This window comes from Geotrypetes seraphini, chromosome 1 (assembly GCF_902459505.1).
Source record: "Geotrypetes seraphini chromosome 1, aGeoSer1.1, whole genome shotgun sequence".
Classification (NCBI taxonomy): domain Eukaryota; kingdom Metazoa; phylum Chordata; class Amphibia; order Gymnophiona; family Dermophiidae; genus Geotrypetes; species Geotrypetes seraphini.
The window spans coordinates 229,070,871-229,094,341 of record NC_047084.1 but is presented as its reverse complement, the minus strand read 5'-3'; the positions used below and the strand labels follow the sequence as shown (position 1 = coordinate 229,094,341).

The window sequence follows — 23,471 nt, the reverse complement described above, 5'->3', positions numbered from 1 at the left end:
AAGACGGCGACCAAACTTGTCCATCGTACGGCCCTCCTGGCCCGGCTGCGAACACCTTCGAAGGGTTGAATTTCTTCAAGGAAGACTCAGGGATTGGTGAGAAAGCTGAGAATTTTTGAACCCCTTAACTGGGATCGTCCGGTAGCGGGATTCCAACTTGGAGGGAATAGCTGGGACTGCTTAGGGAGTCTACAGGTTCCGCAGGAAAGTTTGCCTGAGAATCTGGTGCAGAGGCAAGCATAACGCCTCACGGGGTGGATGAGGAACCCCCAACTCCACCAGGAATTCCTGGGTATAACGGGACTTTGACTGTCAGCAATGAAACAAGTGAAGGAAGAGTTTCGAGAAGAAGAGTATCCCGAACAAGATCTCGGGGCAGCAGAGGAGGGAGAAATCTCCCTCGAGTAGCACGCTGGAGCCTCGGAGTCCCGGGAATGGGAAATTGAGGAGGCTCGGCTAAAACGCCTCGGGGGAGTCGAGGAACAACCTATCATAAGATGGGTTGGAGAGGACCCTAATGCGGAGCCAGGGAGAAGACGGGGTAAAGGAAAATTCTTCCACCGGCTTCAAAGAAGACCCTCGGGAAGTAGACCGGTGCCTCGAGGGAGAATGCATGGTAGAGTCCAGTTCGAGGACAAGGGTATGCTTGGAAGTTTTCGCAGTCTGAGACCTGACTTGAAGATGCGGGGAAGACCGCAGCTGTTTAGGAGGAGCAAACCTTGAGAAAGTAACAGGAGAAAAATGGGTTCCCGTCACGGGACCACGGAAAGTCACAGGCCCCGAATCCGGGGATGAAGAATCACTCGAGGGAATCCTGTGAGTCTTGTGCGTGGGGCCCTGAGACACAAGCAAAGTACGCTCAGGCTGGTCAGAAGGGGCTGGGTCGAGACCGAGGTCAGAGGCGTTGAGGCCAGGAGCAACTAGCTCACCACTGAGGAAAGCTGCGAGGTAAGGATAGCCTTAAGCATGTCCTCGAACATTGGCACCGAGACCAAAGGAGGTTGAGTCTGGGGTGCAGCAGTATGCTCCTTCGGGGGCGACCTTGAGGAAGAGTATTCCTACATGAGGAGGCACGCTTTGAATGATGTCTCGAAGAGGCCGATGAGGGGGCACTCGCATGAGACTCCGAGGTAGGCTTCTTTGCCGGCACACCTGAGGAGGCAAGAGGAGACTTACCCGAGGCCGTAGTAGGAGGAGGAACGGAGGCCGAGGTCTTCGAGGCTGAGGGGGACTTCGAGGTCCACGATGCTGGGGCCGAGGCCGAGCTCAAGGCCTGTCCCACAGGATCCATAGGGCCAAACAGTTGAAGAATCTTGGCCACTCTCCGAAGAGCCCGTGGTTGCAAAGTAGCACAATGCGGACACAACCCAGGCACTCCACACACCAACAATGGGGATTGGTGATGGAGATAACCCGGTTGCACTTAGTGCAGTTTTTGAACCTGGAACGAGGCTGAGACATAAGCGGCCAGAGCAAGACCGGAGGCCCAGTCAAAAAAGACACGAAATAAAATAAGAAAGATGTGAGCACAGCGACTCAAACGAAAAAAAAAAGGAAAGCCGCAGTGCAAGAGGGACAATGAGATCGCGCGCAGCAAGGGAGCAGTGCTTCTGGCTCTGCGGAAAACATTGAACTGAGGCCACGCTGAGGAGATGCATGCCCTAGATCGGGCGGGAGGGGCACACGTGCATGCAAGGGCCAATCGCAAGCTTGAAGGTCTTCAAGCAAGTTTGCTTGCGAAAACGTCCGCTAGGGGGCTCCGTTGGTGATGTCACCCACATGTAGAGAATATGCTGCCTGCTTGTCCTGGGATAAATGATTTATACAACGCAGTGGCCATTTTAATATACTGTGGTCAAGTGGAGTAGCACGGAGCTGTAAAGGTAACAAGATAGTTCCGGAGAGTCATTAGATCGTTGGGGCCCGGGACTATAAAGAAAGTTAGTTTTAGGTTTTTGTAAGTTTTAAAAAAGACAAATGGTTAATTACATTTATTTTTCATAGGGATATATGGCCTTGAAGAAACTTGTTTAGTGAAACATGTCGGCTAAGCTATCCCAGTCTTGAAGACCATGTCTAAGATAAGTTATATTGCTAACCTATTTAAACTATTTATAATTGTTGGAAATAAGTTATTTAAAACTACATATTACGTGCGGGTCTGATGAGGAGGCCACACATAAAGCCTGAGGTTATGAATCAATAGGAGCCTGAGGTGATGTATCTGAGGACCATGCTAGTGATAGAAACAATTACAGAGAAGAGCAATAAAGGGATCAACTAGATATTGCTCCTTTGTTGGAATGATTAGTAGATGGGGGCATAAAGGAAAACTCAGTACCGACATCTTCAGAAAACCTACAAATGTCAAGAAATGTTACATTATGAATTTATCATAGCAAAGCATTGAAAAGGAATTTTACATACAGCCAATTTTTAAGGGTATGGTTATATAAATGATTTTTTTAAATATATTGGACCTGGATCTGAACCCTTCTGCATCTGTTTCATTGCAGATCTGTGGATGTTGGTTATTCATTGAGGATAGCCTGAAAACCTGGCCTGTTTGCAACCCTCAAGAAATGAATTTGGACAAGTCTGACCTAAACTATCAGACCAACTGTAAAAACCAAATGCTTAGTTCAAACAATAATAATGTTTTAGTGTTATTAATACATAAGTTGACATCAATATGTAAAAACAATAATATTCGATCATGCTTTAAGAAAAACTTTCAGATCTACAGATTTTTTTTTTACCTTCCTTTCTCTACTAAAAGCAGTACATCAATTTTGCCTCCATTTTGAACCATTGTACTGATAGCTGAAACAAAACAAAATATATTATGAATATTTGAAAGAATTACCAACCATCTTCATCGTTTATTTTATTTTCAGGCATTTTATAAATGCAAAAATCATATTTCTCAAATCAAATAACTAGCAACACAACTGGCTAAGGAATACTTTTTACTAAAGTGTAATTCATTTTTTGTGCTTATCCCCCTGGCACTGAAATTTAGGCATGGTGTCAAGACATGTGTGCAACTAAATTGATAAATAAGTATGAATTAATGAACCTTATCAATAATTGCACTTAATTGGCACTATTTGGAATTTGCACATGCATCTTTTTGCATGCTATTCCATAAAACACCCTTTGCAACCCCAAAGGAGAAGTGGCCAGGAAAGGAGCATAGGTGTTCCAAAAATTGTACGCACTGTTATAGAAACCATTTGTGCACTAAAATGCCATGAGCTAGGTGCCAATCACCACAGTGACCTGAAACAAATAGCTACAAATGCAATAAACATTTTTTATATAAATATTTTTGTTATTGTTAATGAGATGCCTTCAGATTAAAAAAAAAAACTCACCTAAGTATGCAGCCATATAATGCTGCTATAGAAGGTGAAATGAGTTTTCTCATTCATAGGACTGATCTCACTACCATTTATGACATTTTTTTATAGAGTTAGGAAACACAAATTCACCAGGAACAAGAAACAATTTCATCCAATATAACAAAATATAATTATTTCATATAAACTTTAAAAGTGCAACAAACACAGGAAAATGTCAAAGATGTGTAAAATGCATCAAAGTAAGTACTGATCTGAGCTATGTGTAAGCTGTAAATGTAAACAGCTGCTGGAAGACAAGCTGAAAACAGCAACCCGCAAAACATTGTATTCAGAAAACAGCCGAGTCCATTAGAACAAAAGAACTCTCCCCTAATACAGATGCCCAAGTCCTGTCCTCAGAGCTGGATGCCAAGATTAACACCAAGAGCTCCTTCTACTAAGCTGCGATAGCGTTTTTATTGCGCGCAGAATTGCTGCACGCGCTAAACCCACGCTACGTGGCTAGAACTAATGCCAGCTCAATGCTGGCATTAGCGTCTAGCGCACGTGGTAATTTAGCGTGCGCTAAAACCGCTATCGCAGCTTAGTAAAAGGAGCCCCAAGATTCAGCTGGAGTAAATTTCAGGGTTCAACTTTAGACACAGGAATTAGCTCCAAGCACTATTCTATAAAGCACACTCATCTAAAAAGAGGTCTTTATTCGTAGAATAGCATTTAGCGCCAATTTCCCTACGGGGGGATGCTGTACTGCTAGGTGACTTCAATATGCCCGATGTAGACTGGAACACACTTTCAGCAACGACCAGCGGCAGCAGGAGGCTATTAACCTCCATAAAGGGAGCATGATTCAAACAAATGGTATTGGAACCCACTAGGGCCCAAGCGATCCTGGACCTGGTACTCACCAATGGGGAAAGCGTCTCGGAGGTCTCGGTAGGAGATATGCTTGCCTCCAGCGACCACAACATGGTATGGTTCAACCTCAGGAAAGGTTTCCCTAGATCAAGTACGAAAACAAAAGTACTCAACTTCCGAGGCACTGACTTTGAATGCATGGGAGATTTTGTCCATCGGGCACTGCAGAACCAAGCTGAGACCAATAATATGGAGGCTATGTGGTCAACCCTGAAATCTACCCTACACGAAGCAACAAGCCACTACATAAAATCAGTAAATAAATGGCAAAAAAACAATAAACCCCAATGGTTCACCACGGAAATCTCGTACCTCATTAAAGAGAAGAAAAAAAGCATTTATGTCCTACAAGCAAACGGGGAAAAGGGAAGCCAAACTAGAATATACGGCCAGGTCTACAGCAGTCAAAACAGCAGTTAGGGAGGCCAAACTTTGAGTAGAAGAAACTCTAGCAAAGGGGACAAATCCTTCTTCAGGTATATTAGTGACAAGAAAAAGAACACAGACGGGATAGTACGCCTTAGAAAACCAGACGGGAATTACGTAGAATCAGACTCCGATAAAGCTGAACTACTGAATGAATACTTCTGCTCAGTCTTCACCTGCGAGGCACCGGGTCACGGTCCATAGTTGCAGGCTAAGCAAAGCGCGGAAGACCCGTTTCGGAATTTCGAGTTCACACCTAGCGACGTTTACGGCGAACTGACAAGACTCAAGGTGAACAAAGCCATGGGACCGCACAATCTGCACCCAGAGTGCTCAGAGAGTTATATGATGTCCTGACGGAACCATTATCCATGCTCTTTAATCTCTCTCTAAGTAAAGGGAAAGTCCCCTTGGACTGGAAAACAGCTAACGTCGTTCCGCTGCACAAAAAGGGCTGCAGGGCAGAGGCTGCGAATTACAGACCGGTGAGTCTCACATCAATAGTGTGTAAACTCATGGAAACACTAATCAAACGTAAATTAGACACGATCCTGGATGAGGAGAATCTACGGGACCCCAATCAACATGGATTCACCAAGGGTAGATCCTGTCAATCCAATCTCATCAGCTTCTTTGACTGGGTAACAAGAAGGCTGGACTTGGGAGAATCCATGGACGTCGTGTACCTAGACTTCAGTAAAGCTTTTGATAGCGTCCCACATCGCAGGCTGTTGAGCAAGATGAAATCGATGTGGTTAGGAGAAATACTAACTGCATGGGTCACTGATTGGCTGAGTGGTAGACTTCAGAAGGTGGTGGTTAACCATACCATCTCTAAAACATCGGAGGTGACCAGTGGAGTACCGCAGGGTCAGTCTTGGGCCCGCTCCTTTTCAACATATTCATAGGGGACACGACTCAGGGGCTTCAAGGTAAAATAACATTATTCGCCAATGACTATGTAATATAGTAAGCAGTTGCAATTTACCCGATAGTATGACGCAGGACCTGCTTTTGTTGGAACATTGGTCCTCGACCTGGCAGCTGGGCTTCAATGCTAAGAAATGTAAGATCATGCACCTCGGCAACAGAAATTCCTGCAGAACACACAAAATGGTGAGACCTTAGCTAGGTCTTCAACAGAATGAGATTTAGGAGTGATCATTAGTACAGACATGAAAACTGCCAATCAAGTGGAGAAGGCTTCATCTAAGGCAAGACAGATGTTGGGTTGTATCCGTAGAAGTTTCGTCAGCCAGAAGCCTGAAGTCATGATGCCATTGTACAGAACCATGGTGAGACCTCATCTGGAATACTGTGTGCAATTCTGGAGGCCACATTACCGTAAATATGTGCTGAGAGTTGAGTCGATTCAACGGATGGCCACCAGGATGGTCTCAGGGCTCAAGGATCTCTCGTATGAAGAGAGGCTGAACAAATTGCGGCTCTACTCTCTCGAAGAACGTAGGAGAGGAGAGACATGATTGAGACGTTTAAATATATCACCGGACGTATCGAAGTGGAAGATGATATCTTCTGTCTCAAAGGACCCACGACCACAAAAGGGCATCCGCTCAAAATCAGGGGCGGGAAATTTTATGGCGACACCAGGAAGTATTTCTTCACCGAAAGAGTGGTTGATCATTGGATTGAGCTTCCGATACAGGTAATCAAGGCCAACGAGGTGCCAGATTTTAAGAATAAATGGGATGCCCACGTGAGATCCCTAAGAGGGTAGAGTTAAGAGTTGGGCCATTAGGAGTGGGATCTCTAGGAAAGTAAACCCAGGGGGATGGGTCAGTTGGGTGGGCAGACTTGATGGGCTATGGCCCTTTTCTGCCGTCATTTTCTATGTTTCTATGATTTTTTAGCACCACTTATAGAATTTCTCCCCTACTACTACAGTACTACCACTTATTTATATAGCTTAGCTAGACGTACACAGCGTTGTATATACTGTATATATATATTTAGTATAAATCATTTTTATTAAATAAATAAAATAATACAATGTATAATATATAAATGAGTGAGTACAATTATGTATAACATACAAATATAAATACAAAAGTAAACAATTCATAGAGTAATGAAATAAACTATATTTCAAATACAATTATAATAAAAGACTATTTAACTAATTTCCCTCTCTCAAACCCCTCCCCCCACTCATTTCCCTTCCCAAGACCGCATTAAGAAAAAATAAAAAAATAATAATTAAAAAATACAGTGCTGTATATTAAATATGTAAGAGACAATCCCTGCTCAATAGAGATTACAATCTAATTAAAACAGACAAACAGGAGAAATAGGGGTTAGGGAATTTCTCACAGAAGGAATGATAAAACATACATGGATTCTTTACAAGTGAATGGGAGTTACAAGTTAAAAGCAGCCTTAAAAAAGTAGGTTTTAGCCTAGATTTGAATACTGCCAGAGATTGATCTTGACGTACTAACTGGCAGTATATTCCAGGCATATGGTACAGCAAGATAGAAGGGACAGTCTGGAGCTGGAGAAGGGTACAGATAAGAGAGACTTACCCGATGAACGGATTTCTCAGGGAGGTGTATAAGGAGATTTAAGAGAGGAGAGGAGAGGAGCTGCAGAGTAGTGCTGCCTGATTCACGATTCAAATCAGTTCACCCATTCACTTCGGGTGAATCGATTCAAAACAAACAAAAAAAATAGGCCTCCCGATTCAGTAACTAACCCTCCCCCCTTGCCCCCTAAAGCAGGAGCGTCAGCGCTGCTTCTTGCTGGCCGGCCGCTGCCACACCTGCTTTAGAGGGCCAGTGGGGAGGGTCATTCGGGAAGTGCTGGTGTCCAGCTTCCCCTTTGGTCTCCTGCTGGTGTCCGGCTTCCCCCCGGTCTCCCGTGCATCCATTTACCTAATATCAGCAGCCTGCAGAGAAGATTGCCGATGCTAGCGATCTTTGCAAGCTGCCATAGGCCTTCGGAGCTGTTCCTTCTGCCGCGATCCTGCCTCTGACGTCAGAGGAGGGACGGGACTGCGGCAGAGGAAACAGCTCCGAAGACCTATGACAGCTTGCAAAGATCACCAACACCAGCGATCTTCTCTGCAGGCTGTTGATATTAGGTAAATGGATGCATGGGAAGCCAGGGGGGACACGCAGGCCTTCCGGGGGAGAGGAGAAGGTCTTCAGGGATGGTGGCACAGGCCTTCAGGTGGGATAGGCAGGTCTTCAGGGGTGGGGTGCAGGCCCTCAGGGGGGAAAGGCTTTCGGGGAGTAGGTGCAGGCCTTCAAAGGGGGGGACAGGCCTTCAGGGGTGGTGGCAGAGGCCTTCAGGGATGGTGGTACAGGCCTACAGGCCTTCAGGGGTGGGATGCAGGTCATCAGGGGGGACAGGCCTTCGGGGGGATGCAGGCCTTCAAAGGGGGGGGACAGGCATTCAGGGGTGGTGGCACAGGCAGGCCTTCAGGGGTGGGGTGCAGGCCTTCAGGGGGACAGACCTTCAGGGGAGGGGGGTCCTGGTGTAGAAGTGCAGGGAGGGGGGTTCAAAGAGACGTGCATATGCTGGCCTTTGGAGGGGGAAGAAATAATGGGTCTAAAAACAGAGGAGAGGGAGAGAGATGGTATTTAGGGAGGGAAGGAACAGAAAGGGAAATAAGTTGGACACAAGGGATGGTGTAGAGGGGGGGATAGAGATACTGGATAGGAGGGTAGTTGGGAAAAGAAAGGGAGGGTGGACCCAGGGGGTGGTGGAGAAGGAGGAAGAGATGCTGGATGAAAGGGAGTTGAGAAAAGGTGGATCTGTGGATGGAGACGAAAAAATGGAAAGATGCCATACCTCCGGGGGAGGGAAGGGAAACGGAAGGGGAGGACAGAGATAGAAGATGGATGGTTAGCATGGAGAAAGAAGAAAGGAGACCCTGGCAATCAATATGGATTCACTAGAGGTAGGTCTTGTCAGACAAATCTGATCAATTTCTTTGACTGGGTGATCAGAGAACTGGATACAGGATGTGCGTTAGATGTAGTGTATTTAGATTTTAGCAAAGCCTTTGACAATGTTCCACACAGACGTCTAATAAATAGAGTGCCCTTGGGATGGGTCCCAAAGTGACGGGCTGTGTCAGGAAATGGTTGAGTGGAAGGCGACAGAAGGCAGTGATCAATGAAGATCGCTTTGAGGAAAGGGATGTTACCAGTGATATGCCTCAAGGTTCTGTTCTTGGGCCTGTTCTTTTTAACATTTTTATAAATGATATTGCTGAAGGGTTGTCGGATAAGATTTACCTCTTTGCGGGTGATACCAAAATCTCCAATAGAGTAGACATGCCGGATGGTGTGAATAACATGAAGAAAGACCTGACGAAGCTTGAAGAATGTAGGGCAGAGTACGATTTTGGGTTTCAAAATGGGATTAGATGATTTCCTGAAGGAAAAGGGGATTGAAGGGTATAGTTAGAGGGTTACCATACAGGATATTAAATGATTAGGGAATAGAATGTTTTAGGCATAAGATCACTTACAGGTCATGGACCTGGGAGGACCGCCGCGGGAGCGGACTGCTGGGCATGATGGACCATGGTCTGACTCGGCAGAGGCCATGCTTATGTTCTTATGCTATGAAATGCAAGGTCATGCATTTAGTCTGCAAAAACCCGAGGGAACGGTACAGTTTAGGGGGTGAAGAACTTATGTGCACGATGGAAGGGGGGGGGCTTGGGTGTGATTGTATGTGATGATCTTAAAGTGGCCAAACAGATTGAAAAGGTGACAGTGAAAGCTATAAGGTTGCTAAGTTACATAGGGAGAGGTATGGCCAGTAGGAAAAAGGAGGTATTGATGCCTCTTTATAAGACTCTGGTGAAACCTCATTTAGAATATTGTGTACAATTCTTGAGGACGCAACTTCAAAAAGATATAAAAAGGATGGAATTGGTCCAACTAAAATGGTGTGTGGTCTTCGTGATAAGGTGTATGGGGACAGACTTAAAGAGCTCAATCTGTATACTTTGGAGGAAAGGCGGGAGAGGGGAGATATGATAAAGATGTTTAAATATCTAAGTAATATAAATGTGCATGAGTCGAGTCTCTTTTATTTGAAAGGAAACTCTGCAACGAGAGGGCATAGGATGAAGTTAAGAGGTGATAGGCTCCGGTGTAATCTAAGGAAATACTTTTTTACAGAAAGGGTGGTAGATGCGTGGAAAAGTCTCCCAGAAGAGGTGGTGGAAACAGAGACTGTGTCTGAATTCAAGAGGGCCTGGGATAGAGAGAGAAAGAGATAATGGTTACTGTGGATGAGCAGACTAGATGGGCCATTTGGCCTTTATCTACCATCATGTTTCTATGTTTTTCTCCCTTATTTATTTTTTTGTATTACTATAAACAGTATGCATTGTTATTTGCATAAGGTTAAAGAATTGTTCTTCTATGTAAAATAAATTAAAAAATGGGATTAAATTGTTAAAACTCTATGGGCTCCTTTTACTAAGGTGCGCTAGCGTTTTTAGCGCATGCAGGAAATTACCGCATGCTACGCTTCTAGAACTAACGCTAGCTCAATGCTGGCGTTAAGGTCTAACACGCGGGGCAATATAGCGCGTGCTATTCCGCGCGTTAAAACTCTAACATGGCTTAGTAAAAGGAGCCCTATTTGGTAATCTGCAGTATGGTAATAATGTATACCATGCTTTATTTGGCAATAACATGTACATGTATTCCTTAGTCAATAATATAGCTTAACACAACAATAGACATAAAAACAAATAATGGACTGTGTTGCATGCAATCTATTAAAAACAGCTCGTTATGCAAAATGAATAATAGATTACACTTTGTAAGCTGCTATGTATGTGCACAAGCAAACTATTTTTTGTTCATTTCCATGCTTCTCAAAATTTATTCCTGCATTTTGGACATTTTATCCGCTCATTTTAGAATTTTTTAAATAAAAACAATGGCCTAAAAAAGGGCCCAAAAAAGGGGTCTCAGTTTATATTCGAGTCCTCAACCGATAATTGTCGTTTTTGTTCTCCCAACCCAATCATCAGTGGTGCTGCTGTCCCACCTGCCCGATGACCAGAGTTTCTGTTCTCCACAAACCCCCTCCCCCCAATGACCAACACTGCCTTCTTCCTCAAACCCAACCCTCTCTAAATTAAAACTGCTACTTTCCTTCGCAAACCCCTCTTACCGAGGTAAGAACCTAATCTTTCTTTAGTGGCTTTGCTGCCACATAATACATTTACTCATGGAACAGCATGCCAAGGGGCTAAATGAGTAAGTGCCTGATTATAAAATTGAGTGAATTCGCATGCATTGCTACTTCACGAGGATAATAATTTTTACTTCAGTGAAATGACTGGACAGGTTATGAGTGGAGAATGGGCATGGACTGCACACTGTATTCAGCACACAATATGTACTACATTTTATCACTTGTGCAGTTTGCAGAAGTGCATGTAACACAAGAGGAGACTTCAGTACATTCAAATTAACTGCAGTAATTTGAACATGCGGTAAAGAACATTTCAGGGCAGTAACCATAGAGGCCATGCTGGGCACAACCCTATAATTACTGCACATGTTAATTTTTACAGTTAAAGCATGATGATGCAGTCACTCTGCAGTAGTGGTGCCCAATTCAGGAAAAAAAATTTTTGATTCGATTCAGCCTATTGAATCAATTTTTCGATTTGATTTTCCTGCCCAATTGGGTGTTTTTTTCAAACATCCTGATAGGTTTATTTTATAGACTCTTCACCCCCTTTGCCTTCTCCTATCCACACTGGCACTATGGTGTAAACTAAATAAACAAACAAAAAATACATTTCCTCTCTCTGTTAAATCCTAGCTCAATTATAATTTCTGGTGGAACTCATTATGTCACATCTATAAAATGGAAAGAACAATAGCTGTACAACAAGAGAATTATAAGAATTTTAATAAAATTTGGGAGCCATTAACTTCTTATTGTAATGAGTAAATACCATTTTCTATTGAAATATACACCATCTAATGTTAGGAAGGGGGAGGCTTTATATATTAATATTCATATTGGGAAAATAATAGAGGGAATGATGGGAGGGGAGGGTGGTAATTTTATGAATTATAAGATAAAATAGAAAGATTGTCAAGTGATATGTTTAATTGTATTGTTTTAATGTTTGTACACTTGATGTAAGATTGAAAATGAATAAAGAATTAATAACAGATTAACATTAAAAAAAAAAAAAAAAAATCCTAGCTCATGTTTGCGGTCTAACACCAGCTCTGGCAGGATACACATTTAAAATCTGACATATTGTAATCACAAAACAGAAAATAAAATTATTTTTTCTACATTTTGTTGTCTGATCATTATTCAAATCTTGTTGGTCCCAGGCTCTGGTTGTCTTCTGATAACTTGCTTGCCATTGTTCTGACCCAGTAAGGTTATTCTTATGCTCTAACTCATCAACAGGCACTACCGCATTAGTATGTGATAAACACTAAAGATGCCCATAGGAATACGATAGGCATCTTTAGCATTTAGCATGCATTAATTGTTAGTGCATGCTAATACGGTTAACGTCCGTTGATGAATTCACCTCTAAATCAGAAAATGGAAAATCAGCACTTTTATGGCCATGGTAAAAAGTTGGCTTAGTACACAGAAAAAAAACATGTAAGGGCTCACTGAGGCCACTTTTTGCCACAGCTTAGTAAAATGACTAAGTATTATAAAGCTTGCTAAAGATCTGAATATGCACTAATGAGCGCACATTATTCATTGAAAGCTATCATCACCTCCACAGATGTTATGTACTTTCTCACAAGAGCAATGGCTCCTGGGAAACAGTTTAAAAGGGTACTCTATATAATATAATTAGTAGGTAGAAAGAAGTGTCAGTCCTAAATATAATATCCCAAGCCTCATCTTTTGTGTAAAAAAGTTACAGGGCTGTTTGGCACCTAGCCTTAATCTGTTTTAGCCCCTCAACTGCATGTATAGGTCAACTTAGGAGTTTTGTGGGCTAAGATGTGGGGAAGAAACAAACCCTTTTTATTTCTTCTCTGGAGGCTTCCTCTTCATAGGAACATAAGAAGTGTCATCTCCGGAATAGACCCTAGGTCCATCAAGTCCGGCGATCCGCACATGCGGAGGCCCTGCCAGGTGTACCCTGGCATAGTTTTAGTCCCCATATCACTCTAAGCTTCTCATAAGGAGATGTGCATCTAGCTTACCCTTACCTATGTCACCTTATGCCACTCATAAGGAAATTTACATCTAACTTACCCTTAAACCCTAGAACGGTGGATTCCGCAATTATCTCTTCTGGGAGAGCATTCCAGGTGTCCACCACTTGTTGCGTGAAGCAGAACTTTCTGATATTTGTCCTGAACTTGTCCCCCCTTAGCTTCAGTCCATGTCCTCTTGTCTGTGTCACATTGGACATTGTAAATAATTTTTTTATCCTGCTCTGTTTGGTAGATTCCTTTCAGTATTTTGAAAGTCTCGATCATATCCCTTCGTAGTCTCCTCTTCTCAAGGGAGAACAATCCCAGTCTCTTAAGTCGTTCCTCATATTCCAAGTTCTCCATGCCCTTTATTAGCCTCGTTGCTCGTCTCTGCACCCTCTCAAGTATTTTTAAATCCTTCTTTAGGTATGGAGACCAATGTTGGACGCAGTATTCCAAGTGTGGTCTGACCATCGCTCTATAAAGCGGTAGTATTACTTTCTCCGATCTACTCGTGATTCCCTTCTTTATCATGCCTAGCATTCTATTTGCGTTCTTCGCTGCCGCTGCGCATTGCGCCAATGGCTTCAGGGTCCTATCGATTAATACGCCCAGGTCCCTTTCCTGTTCGGTTTTTCCCAGAGTTGCACCTGACATACTATACTTGTGTTCCTTATTTTTTCTGCCTAAGTGCATCACTTTGCATTTTTCCACATTAAACTTCATCTGCCATTTATCTTCAAACATGGAACCATCTGAAAACCTACATAGCTAAAGTCTTACTATTTTGTGATTTTTTTGAATGTGCCATTTTTCTTTGGAAACCATATTTGCATAAACATAAGTAAGAAATTATCCAAAGCACTTTGCTAATGATTCAGCAACATTTATATTTCTGTGAACGGTTGAACAACATTTTATGCCACAAAGCTTAGGAAAGGTGTAGATAATTTATTTTTGTCTGAGAAAGTCTATGGGCCTCTTTTACAAAGCTTTTTAACGCGGGCCGCTGCAGTAAAGGTCCCGAAGCCCATAGAGATTTAAAGGGCTTTGGGGCTTTTGCTGCACGGCTTTGTAAAAGAGGAGGTATAATTTTCTATGAACTTTTTATACACCTTAAATTTCAATATTATTTAAATAACAGCACAATGTGAAAGACCTTTAATTGTATCAGTTCATTTCAGTGAGAAATTCTTCCCTAATTAAAGCACTGGCCACTAGATAAGTTTTGTAGTGAAAAGATGTTGAATACAGAAAACAATCCTCGTTAGTTGAGAATGAAGGCATAGTGCCAATTAAGGCCTTGTAATGAATGAAGTTTTCTCTTTCCTATTAATATTTGGCATTCCTTATTTAATTAATTTTAGTATTTTATATTTTATTGTAAGATGATTTGACCTTTTTGTAATGATAAGATATCAAATATTTTAATAAACATAAGCATGCAAGGCACATGTAACTGCATACATTTATAGAAACAGAGAAAAACAAAGGCAGTCTTCCTAACCATGCCATCTACTATCCCTTCCTCTCTATTTGAGATCCAATGCACTTGTTCCAAGCTTTCTTGAATTCCAGATACACATTTTTTCTTCATCACGTTCACAGAAAAGGTTGTGAATGAGTGGAACAGCCGCCTAGTGGAGAAGTATTTTCTGAGGTTACTTCTTAGTCTATCTCCTTTCATCTTCATCCTTTGTCTCCTCATTCCAGAGTTTCCTTTCAATTGAAAGAAACTCACCTCATGTGCCTTTATGCCAAATGGATATAGAACTGCCCTTCAGCTTTTTGGGATGCCACAAAGAGCCAACTACATATTCGTTCATGCATATCCCAACTGTGATGCTTAGATTGACTTTAAAGAATAAGAAAATGCCAAACTCTTACTCAGTTCCTGAAGTCTTCTTAGATTTATGAGCTCTTCTGTATTACTAGTCTCCTGAGGACAGTAATGCAGATATGGGTTGTCCAGAGCAAACCAACCTTCTTTCCACTGATCAAGGCTACAGGAATCTTTGTAATATAAATGTCCAATCACATCATAATCCTTTTCCATTAAATGTTCAGCCAAAGTTGGAACAAAACACTGGAAATTAGAAAAAAGTACATTTATAATGCTTTGAGACTAAACGTGATACACTGCAGACCCAATATAACACAGTTTAATATAATCATTTATAATGATATTATGTGGATCCACTTTTAACGCAGTCAATTAAAAGTTAGTCTTGAGAAGGGTTTCCAACATCTGCCCTTACTACTGTTCTCTCTAAGCTGAGCAGGATTCCTCCAACTACACTGCTGCCAGTGGGGTGCTTCAATATTGTGTTTTCAGTTACTAGATACAGGCAGGTTCCCTCGAGTCCTGCAGAGCTTGCCTGTCCCTCATTATTGAAAATGTAATTATCAAATAGCACTCCCACACAAACACACACACACACACTGACTATAGGTAGAGGACTCCTATTCAGCTTAGAGCAGGGGTGTCAAAGTCCCTCCTTGAGGGCCACAATCCAGTTGGGTTTCATGATTCCCCAATGAATATACATGAGATCTATTTGCATGCACTGCTTTCATTGTATGTTAATAGATCTCATGCATATTCACTGGTGAAATCCTGACTGGATTGCGGCCCTCGCGGAGGGACTTTGACACCCCTGGCTTAGAGGGAATGCCCTCACCCAGTCAGTTTTACAGGATTTCTACAATGGAAGAGTGCATTGAAATAGATCTCATGCATATTCACTGAGGAAATCCTGAAAACCTGACTTGGCTTCAGCCCTTGAGGATCGAAACTGAAAACCCTGATTTAGAATATAGTTAAAAAAATGAAATGATTTATTCTTGAATCTAATAAATTGTCAACAGAAATATTTTTAAACATATTACTTAGCATAAATTTGGTACATTAAGGGGTAAATTTAGAAAGATTTTTTTTTAGGTATATAGGTAATGACAAGAATGCATCTATATTTATGTGATTCAGGCATGAAAATGTATGGGATAGATACTGTGTGATACATTGATGGTGAAAGTCTACATCCATGTGCCTCCCATAATTTACACAAATATTTTGAAGGGTGGTTTTATAAACACAGACACCTATGGGGAAAATTTGGGCTATGGTTAAAATGAGTTATTTTGCCACAAGTCATGCTATTTTAACAAAGGGTCCCATTTTATGCAATGAGACCCTGTGCTAAAACTACAAGACTTGTGGTAAATTAACCCATCTTTATACAGTAGTAACCCATGTTGATAGCTCCTCCCCTAGATGACTACAGCCTGGCCTGAGTAGGCCTGCTCTTGCTATTGGAAGCTAAGCAGGGACTGGCCTGGCTAATACCTGGATGGGAAACCACCTAGGAATATCAGGTGATGTAGGCTGAGTGGCCCTATGTTGGGCAGCAGCGACATGGTGGAGCCACACACTGCGCGGGAGAAGGCAATGGCAAACCACTGCTTTACTCTGCAGGGTGAATTCCTCACTGTGAGTATTGCCATGAGTCAGTGGCCAACTTGGTGGCATGATCCATCCATCCCAACCTAGATGCCTTATTACAGGGGTGTCAAATGTTGGTCCTCGAGGGCCTCATTCCAGTTGGGCTTTCAGGATTTCCCCAATGAATATACATGAGATCTATTTGCATGCACTGCTTTCATTGTATGCTAATAGATCTCATGCATATTCATTGGGGAAATCCTGAAAACCCGACAGGATTGTGGACCTCAAGGACCGATATTTAACACCCCTGCCTTATTATATAATTACCTTCTATGTGTATTGTAAACCTTTGTCATTTGACTTTTAAGGAAAATTGTTTAACAATAAAGAACACTGTTTATCTTTATGTGCAATTTTACCTAAATTCCATGGATTATGGTAGCTCTGTTGATTCAGCAATTTTTGGAGTGTTAGAATACCCAGATTAAAAGTACATCAAGAAACAGATGACTCACCTGAATGACCACCAAAAAGACACCTGCATGCCTTACTTCTTAAGGTCGGAGCTGGTCTGCTTTGGGCATACTCTGCTTTAGTTTTCATTGCATTATTTTATCTCATTACAGCAGACCTGTGGATATTTTCTGAGCAGTATATCATAAAGATACCAGATAGTTTAGTATTCAGTAACTGTCTTTAAAATTGGTTTCTCAGGGTATGCCAAACTAGCCATTTCAATTTAGATCATATGCTAATGCCCAAGGCACATTTTAAAGTGATAATTATTAGTATTACCTTGGACAGTGCCTGGATCCATTTTTTTCGAGACTCTGCAGATTCAGTTCCAAACAGTATAATCTGTTCAGACAGTAAGTACATCTCAAAGGTAAAGATTAGCCTGAAGCAAACAGGGGGGGAAAGAGCCATATTTAGATTTCTACTATGAAACTGCCTGGAGCTCAATTTTTTTTTTGATATCTCTAAACATTTCATTCTTAGAAAAACATTCATTCATTTGTTCATCTCTATTCTGATGGTATAAAGGACCAGTTAGAATCTGAAAGGATGAATCCTCACTGAACACCCTTGTTGATCAGTAGCAGGTTAACAGATGGATTTAGGAGACTTTGCCATTAACCAAATGATAAAACTGTAATTTATGAAATGACTACAGTTAAGCACATACTTGGCTGCTGCTGGAATTAAATTAAGAGTCTGCAATAATGTATTGGATGGGGGTTACTTAATATTCGAGCAGATAATTATCTGGATACATTATATAGAAGAGGTACCTTGCCCATTGTACCCAAAGGTCACCTCTCTAACTTTTTTGGCTACCCAAAGCTCCCAGATCACTCCAGTTGCAACAGCTAGATGGGAGGGTAAGTGGGTAGGTGAGGGGAGGGTCTGGTATTGAGGGATCCAGGTTGCAGGAGGGGGCTCAAGAAACAGAATCAGGGGGGAAAGGAGGCAAAGTACTGATTGGCTAATGAGAGTTCCAGGCAATATTCAGCCAAAATCCACCTATATATAACTTGGCTAAATACTGTCCAGGACCCGCATAGATTTTAGCAATGATTGCATGTCGCTCAGAGCTGGATATTCAGTGCCAGTTCCCAGACATGGCGCAGCATTGTATATATGGGGCTAATGCTGACCACCGAAGGCTGATTATCTGTCAGTGAGTGCTTCTCTCAGAGAAACCCAATCAATATATTTCTTTTCTAGAAGACATACAGCATCAACAGGCTATTTAGCTAGAGTTGCTACTCAGTGCTATTGTAAGCAACTAAGTTTCAATGCATAAAATAGGGCCTACAGTAAAAAAGCATTTGTTAACCTTGTTAACCAAGCTGTGTTAATTTTTTGCAAGTCTTGAACATGAATGGAAACATTAGCACTGCGATATTACTGAAAAATACTTGTACTGCGATATTACTGAAAAATAAATGTGGGAGATTACAGCTACTCTAGAATATGGCTGCTGGACCAATCTTCTGATGTAATAAATTCAAAAGGGTTACCTCGCTCTTAAGGGAACTAGATTTGGGGTGTCAGGATAGAGACTTAGATGTCAGGGGGGGACTGGATGGTGGAGTCGAGCGTCTTTACTGAAAGGGCTATGGCTGCACATCCAGACTTCTGGTAGCATGGCTGCACTAAGGGCTCCTTTTACTAAGCTGCTTTAGGGCATTAATGCGCGGAATAGCGCGCCCTACAATGCCGCGTGCGCTAGACGCTAACACCAGTATTGAGCTGGCGTTAGTTCTAGCCGCGTAGCGCGGGGTTAGCAAACGCTAATCTGCTGCGTGCACTATAAATGCTAGCACACCTTAGTAAAAGGAGCCCTTAGTGTCTCTTCTTGATATAGTGCTATGTGCAGCTGCGCTATCAATAGTTGTGACAGCTAGGGCTCAGTACCGATCCATGTACTAGCTATAATCTATGGCCCCACCTCTTCTCTGCCTCATCACATCCACTCACCCTGTTATACTGTTAGTCCAGATATTTTGCCAATGCTAGGCTAGCTTGAGTATGCGCTAACATCTAATGTACAGTAAAACCCAAGCTAACTGCTTAATGCAACTTAGTAAAAGAGCCCTATAGTCCCACATTCAAATTACTCAAAACGCTGTAAGACAACACATAAATACAGAATGTGATTTTAATAGTGCTCACATTAATGCAAAATCTTAAACACTTTCACTGAATCAAAATGAAAGAATGCTTAACCCACAGAAATTAGGAAAAATGTTAATAGCCCATTTGTGTGGGCAATACACATTTTTTAAAAATCTAAACTTTTTATAATTGGATCACATGTATAAATAACAGTGTTATGAAATCTAAATATGGCTACTAGGTGATGGTCTGGTTGACAACCATAATTCCTTTCTTTCTTGACCCCTTCCATCAGTGACCGAGTGCTGCTTTTGCAAATCTCTATCATAAAAATCCTAGAAGTGGGTAGAAAATTTGATTTGTGATTCTAACAATGATGCCACTTAGCCATAATTTGATTCTAATATGATATTTTGGGGTCCTTTTACCAAGAAAAAAATAAAAAATTATTTTACATAAGGCTTGCACTTGCAAACAAAAAAACTTACCACAGGACACCCGAGTGTGACCTGTAGTAACACAACCAAAAGGTTGACCCTAAGTGCTCCACAGAAATAAATAAGATAAAACCAAAGACACTGTGTAGATAATTAAGATGCAGGCTTTATTAAAAGTTCAATCCAAAACTTGGGTCCTAGATAATTCTTTATGTGGATATTTGGATTGAATTTTTAATAAAGCCTGCATCTTGATCATCTTCTACACAGTGTCTTTGGTTTGACCTGTAGTAAACCATTTTAAGCTACGATAACGGTGCACTAGCGCTTACAGCAGCTTATTAAAAGGAGACTTCTTTTCTAACCATAATTAAAATTTGTATGGATTTTTTTTTTTTTAATATAAATCTCCTGACCTATGCAATTATGCCTTATATGTGACAGGAGGTAAAGAATGATTTGTTTATTTTTTTCTTGTTTCATTCCACAAACTGTGAGTGGATTGTGTGAATTTTCCTTATATTTTTTATAGAACAGATTTTATCAACAGATATTCTTACATTTTGTTAAACTAGAAAGTAAAAATAGTTAAAAAAAGAGAGAATAGAGTTAAAGCAAATAATTATAAACAGCAGAACAGTTATTTTGTAGTCCCGAGATAAGCTGTAGCACTTTTAACAGGCCTGAGCCCCTGGGGAAAGGTCAAAATTCACTCAAAAGAGCAAAAACACTTAGTAAAATATTTTTTAGGAATATTAAAAGCAAGAAACAAGGAAAAGCATCAGTTGGACTGCTAGATGACTGAGGGGGTAAAAAGGGCACTGAGGGAAGACAAGGCCATAGCAGAGAGATTAAATTAGATCTTTGCTTCAGTCTTCACTTAGGAAGATATGGGGGAGATACCAGTTCTAGAAATGGTATTAAATGCTAATGAATCAGAGAAAGAAACAAATCTCTATAACACTGGAAGATGCAATGGAACCATTTGACAAACTGAATAGTAGCAAATCGCCTAGACTGGATGGTATATATCCGAGTGTACTGATAGAATTGAAAAATGAACTTGTAAAACTATTGTTAATAATCTGAAATTTATCTTTAAAATCTAACATGGTACTGGAAGACTGGAGGATGAAATCATGACACAGATGTTTAAAAAGGATTTTAGAGGTGATATGGGAAATTATAGACCAGTAAGTCTGATATTGGTGCTTGCTTCCCTGTACGAAGTGCTGCTGGAGGAGGAGGGAGCAAGTCCAGCTCCAATGTGGTAACAGGGTCGGTTTCGGGGGTGGGGGTGTTGCAGCAGGCGGGCAGACAGGCATGCAGGGAGGGAGTCATGGAGGGATCCCCGGCAGCGGCTTCAGCAGGGGGCAGGCAGGCAGGGAGGGATCCCTGGCGGCGGCCAGGCTGCATACTCCCAACATGCAGTCAGTGTACTCTCAAGAGTATGTGCACCAAGTGCTGAGAAACACTAAATAACACTGTCTTAGTGAAAGACAATCTGCTCTAGTGCTTTTTCAGTTGTGTTAAGGGGCAAATAATGCAGATCATTGCCCTAACGCAGCTTGATAACTTCCCCCCTTAATGTCTTGGCTTCCTGAGATTATTAAGTAAAATATGTCAGTTTATAACAAGTAATTTTAATTAAAATAAATAAATATATATATATATAGAACCTACCTTGTGTTAAGAAATAAGTCTGCACTATGTACTACTAGGCAGATAATTTCCTGGATATCAATTGTACCATAAGGAGTTGCGGATTTGTCATTTTCATAGTAACTCAAGAAGCCCCCTTCCAAAGTACACCATCGCCTAATCATCTCTGTGGTTGAAAATAATATAAGACCGGATATAAATATGAAAGATCTTGCGTAGTATCTAAGATTTACAAATATGAGCTACCTCATTAGCATGTAATAACAATGTGACAATGTTATTATTAATTAGGCCTATTGAATAAAATGGGTATGCAGCAAAGTAACTATTGGCCTCTTTTACAAAGCCGCGCTAGCAGCTGCGCTGCGCTAACGGCCCCGAAGCCCATAGAGATTTAAAGGGCTTCGGGACTGCTGCTGCGCGGCTTTGTAAAAGAGGCCATATATTTCTTTTAACAGTTGCTCTTGATGTTTTCTTTTTTGACATTTTCTATTACTTTTTGGGGTTTTTTGTTCCATTTTGGTCATTAGAAATTAAAAATCCTTGACATGTACAAAGTCGTAAATAAGAGAGAGTGACTCATCCTATGTCAAAGGTTTTTAATTTTTGATGCATAAAATGGAACGCAGGATAAAGACCTAATAAGAACCTTCAGAAAAACATCCAGAGCAACTAGATCATAGTCTGCTGATGTATGAAAATCAAATAGCAATTTATGCATATATACAGTATAAAGTTAATTTCAAAGAGTGTGAAAACTCATGAACTGTTCCATAAAAAAATAATAGTACCAAAGTCAATAGCTTGCAGAATGGTGAGGTAAGCGGGACTGGTCTCGGCTGTCAACATTATGTCATCATACAATGTGGTTAAGTGCCAGCGAGCCTTCTCAGGAATAACTGCCTGAAAGGGTTCATTTAACACAAAACTATCTCTGCTTCAGAAAGCAGGTGAAAGCTTGTCTCTTCAAGCAGGCCTTTAATGCTACTACTATTACTACTCTTTATCACATATACTATATAGTGTTAAAAGGCTGAACATTTTGACATTTAATCAGTGGCGTGCACGTCTCAAGCAATTGGTATCGGAGCCCACCAGGAACCAGGCAATACTAGACCTAGTACTCACCAACGGAGATAGCGTCTCGGAAGTCTCAGTAGGTGATACACTGGCCTCCAGCGACCATAATATGGTATGGCTCAACCTCGAGAAGGGTTTCCCTAAGTCACACACAGCAACGAGAGTTCTCAACTTTAGAGGCACAGACTTCAACCGCATGAGAGAATTTATCCATCAAGAGCTATATAAACAGGTAAAAGCTGACAATGTGGAGGATATGTGGTCGACTCTAAAGTCCATCCTACATGAAGCGACAACCCGCTACATAAGAACAGTAAGTAAACGCAGGAGAAACAAAAAACCCCAATGGTTCAGCAAAGATATTTCAGACCTAGTTAAAAAGAAAAAAGAAGCATATATCGCCTACAAACATTTAGGAAAACAGGAGGCGAAAGAGGACTATCTAGACAGATCCAGAGCTGTCAAAAAAGCAGTCAGAGAGGCCAAAATCCAAATGGAAGAAAATCTAGCACAGAACATTAAGAAAGGAGATAAATCTTTCTTTAGCTATATTAGTGACAGGAAAAGAAACAAAGATGGGATTGTACGCCTGAAGCAATCGGATGGTAACTTTGCAGAATCGGATTCTGCCAAGGCAGAACTACTGAACAAATATTTCTGTTCAGTCTTCACATGTGAGGCACCGGGAGACGGTCCACAGCTTCAGACGGGAGATAACCAGAAAGACCCGTTTCAGGATTTCGAATTTACGCCAGATAGCGTCTACAGCGAACTATCAAGACTCAAAGTGAACAAAGCCATGGGACCAGACAACCTACACCCCAGGGTACTCAGGGAGTTATGTGAAGTCCTGGCGGAACCATTATCTGTGCTTTTCAATCTTTCCCTATGCACAGGAAGAGTCCCCTTGGACTGGAAAACCGCCAACGTAATCCCACTCCACAAAAAGGGCAGCAAGACAGAGACAGCAAACTACAGGCCAGTGAGTCTCACGTCTATAGTGTGTAAAGTCATGGAAACACTGATCAAGCGGAATCTTGACACAATCCTAGATGAGGAAAATCTACGTGATTCCCACCAACACGGGTTCACTCAGGGTAGATCCTGCCAATCCAATCTTATTAGCTTTTTTGACTGGGTTACTAGACAACTGGATGCCGGGGAGGCACTGTACGTGGTGTATTTGGACTTCAGCAAAGCATTTGATAGCGTCCCACACCGAAGGTTATTGAACAAGCTGAAATCAATGGGCTTGGGAGACACTCTAACTAAATGGGTTGGGGACTGGCTGAGCGGTAGAGTACAGAGGGTGGTGGTGAACGGT

At 41.6% G+C, this 23,471-nt stretch overlaps 1 protein-coding gene across 9 annotated transcripts in view; it reads right to left on the bottom strand.

Annotated features, from left to right (window-relative positions):
- ARAP2 (ArfGAP with RhoGAP domain, ankyrin repeat and PH domain 2) overlaps positions 1 to 23,471 on the bottom strand; it is a 402,332-nt gene that overhangs the window by 171,273 nt on the left and 207,588 nt on the right. For all 9 annotated transcript variants that reach the window (XM_033947679.1, XM_033947686.1, XM_033947705.1 and 6 more), the window contains 4 exons: positions 21,089 to 21,233; positions 17,142 to 17,244; positions 14,789 to 14,987; positions 2,760 to 2,823 (listed from right to left, as the gene is read on the bottom strand). In XM_033947679.1, coding sequence (XP_033803570.1) covers positions 2,760 to 2,823; positions 14,789 to 14,987; positions 17,142 to 17,244; positions 21,089 to 21,233 — 511 coding nt within the window. The remainder of the gene's footprint in view (positions 1 to 2,759; positions 2,824 to 14,788; positions 14,988 to 17,141; positions 17,245 to 21,088; positions 21,234 to 23,471) is intronic.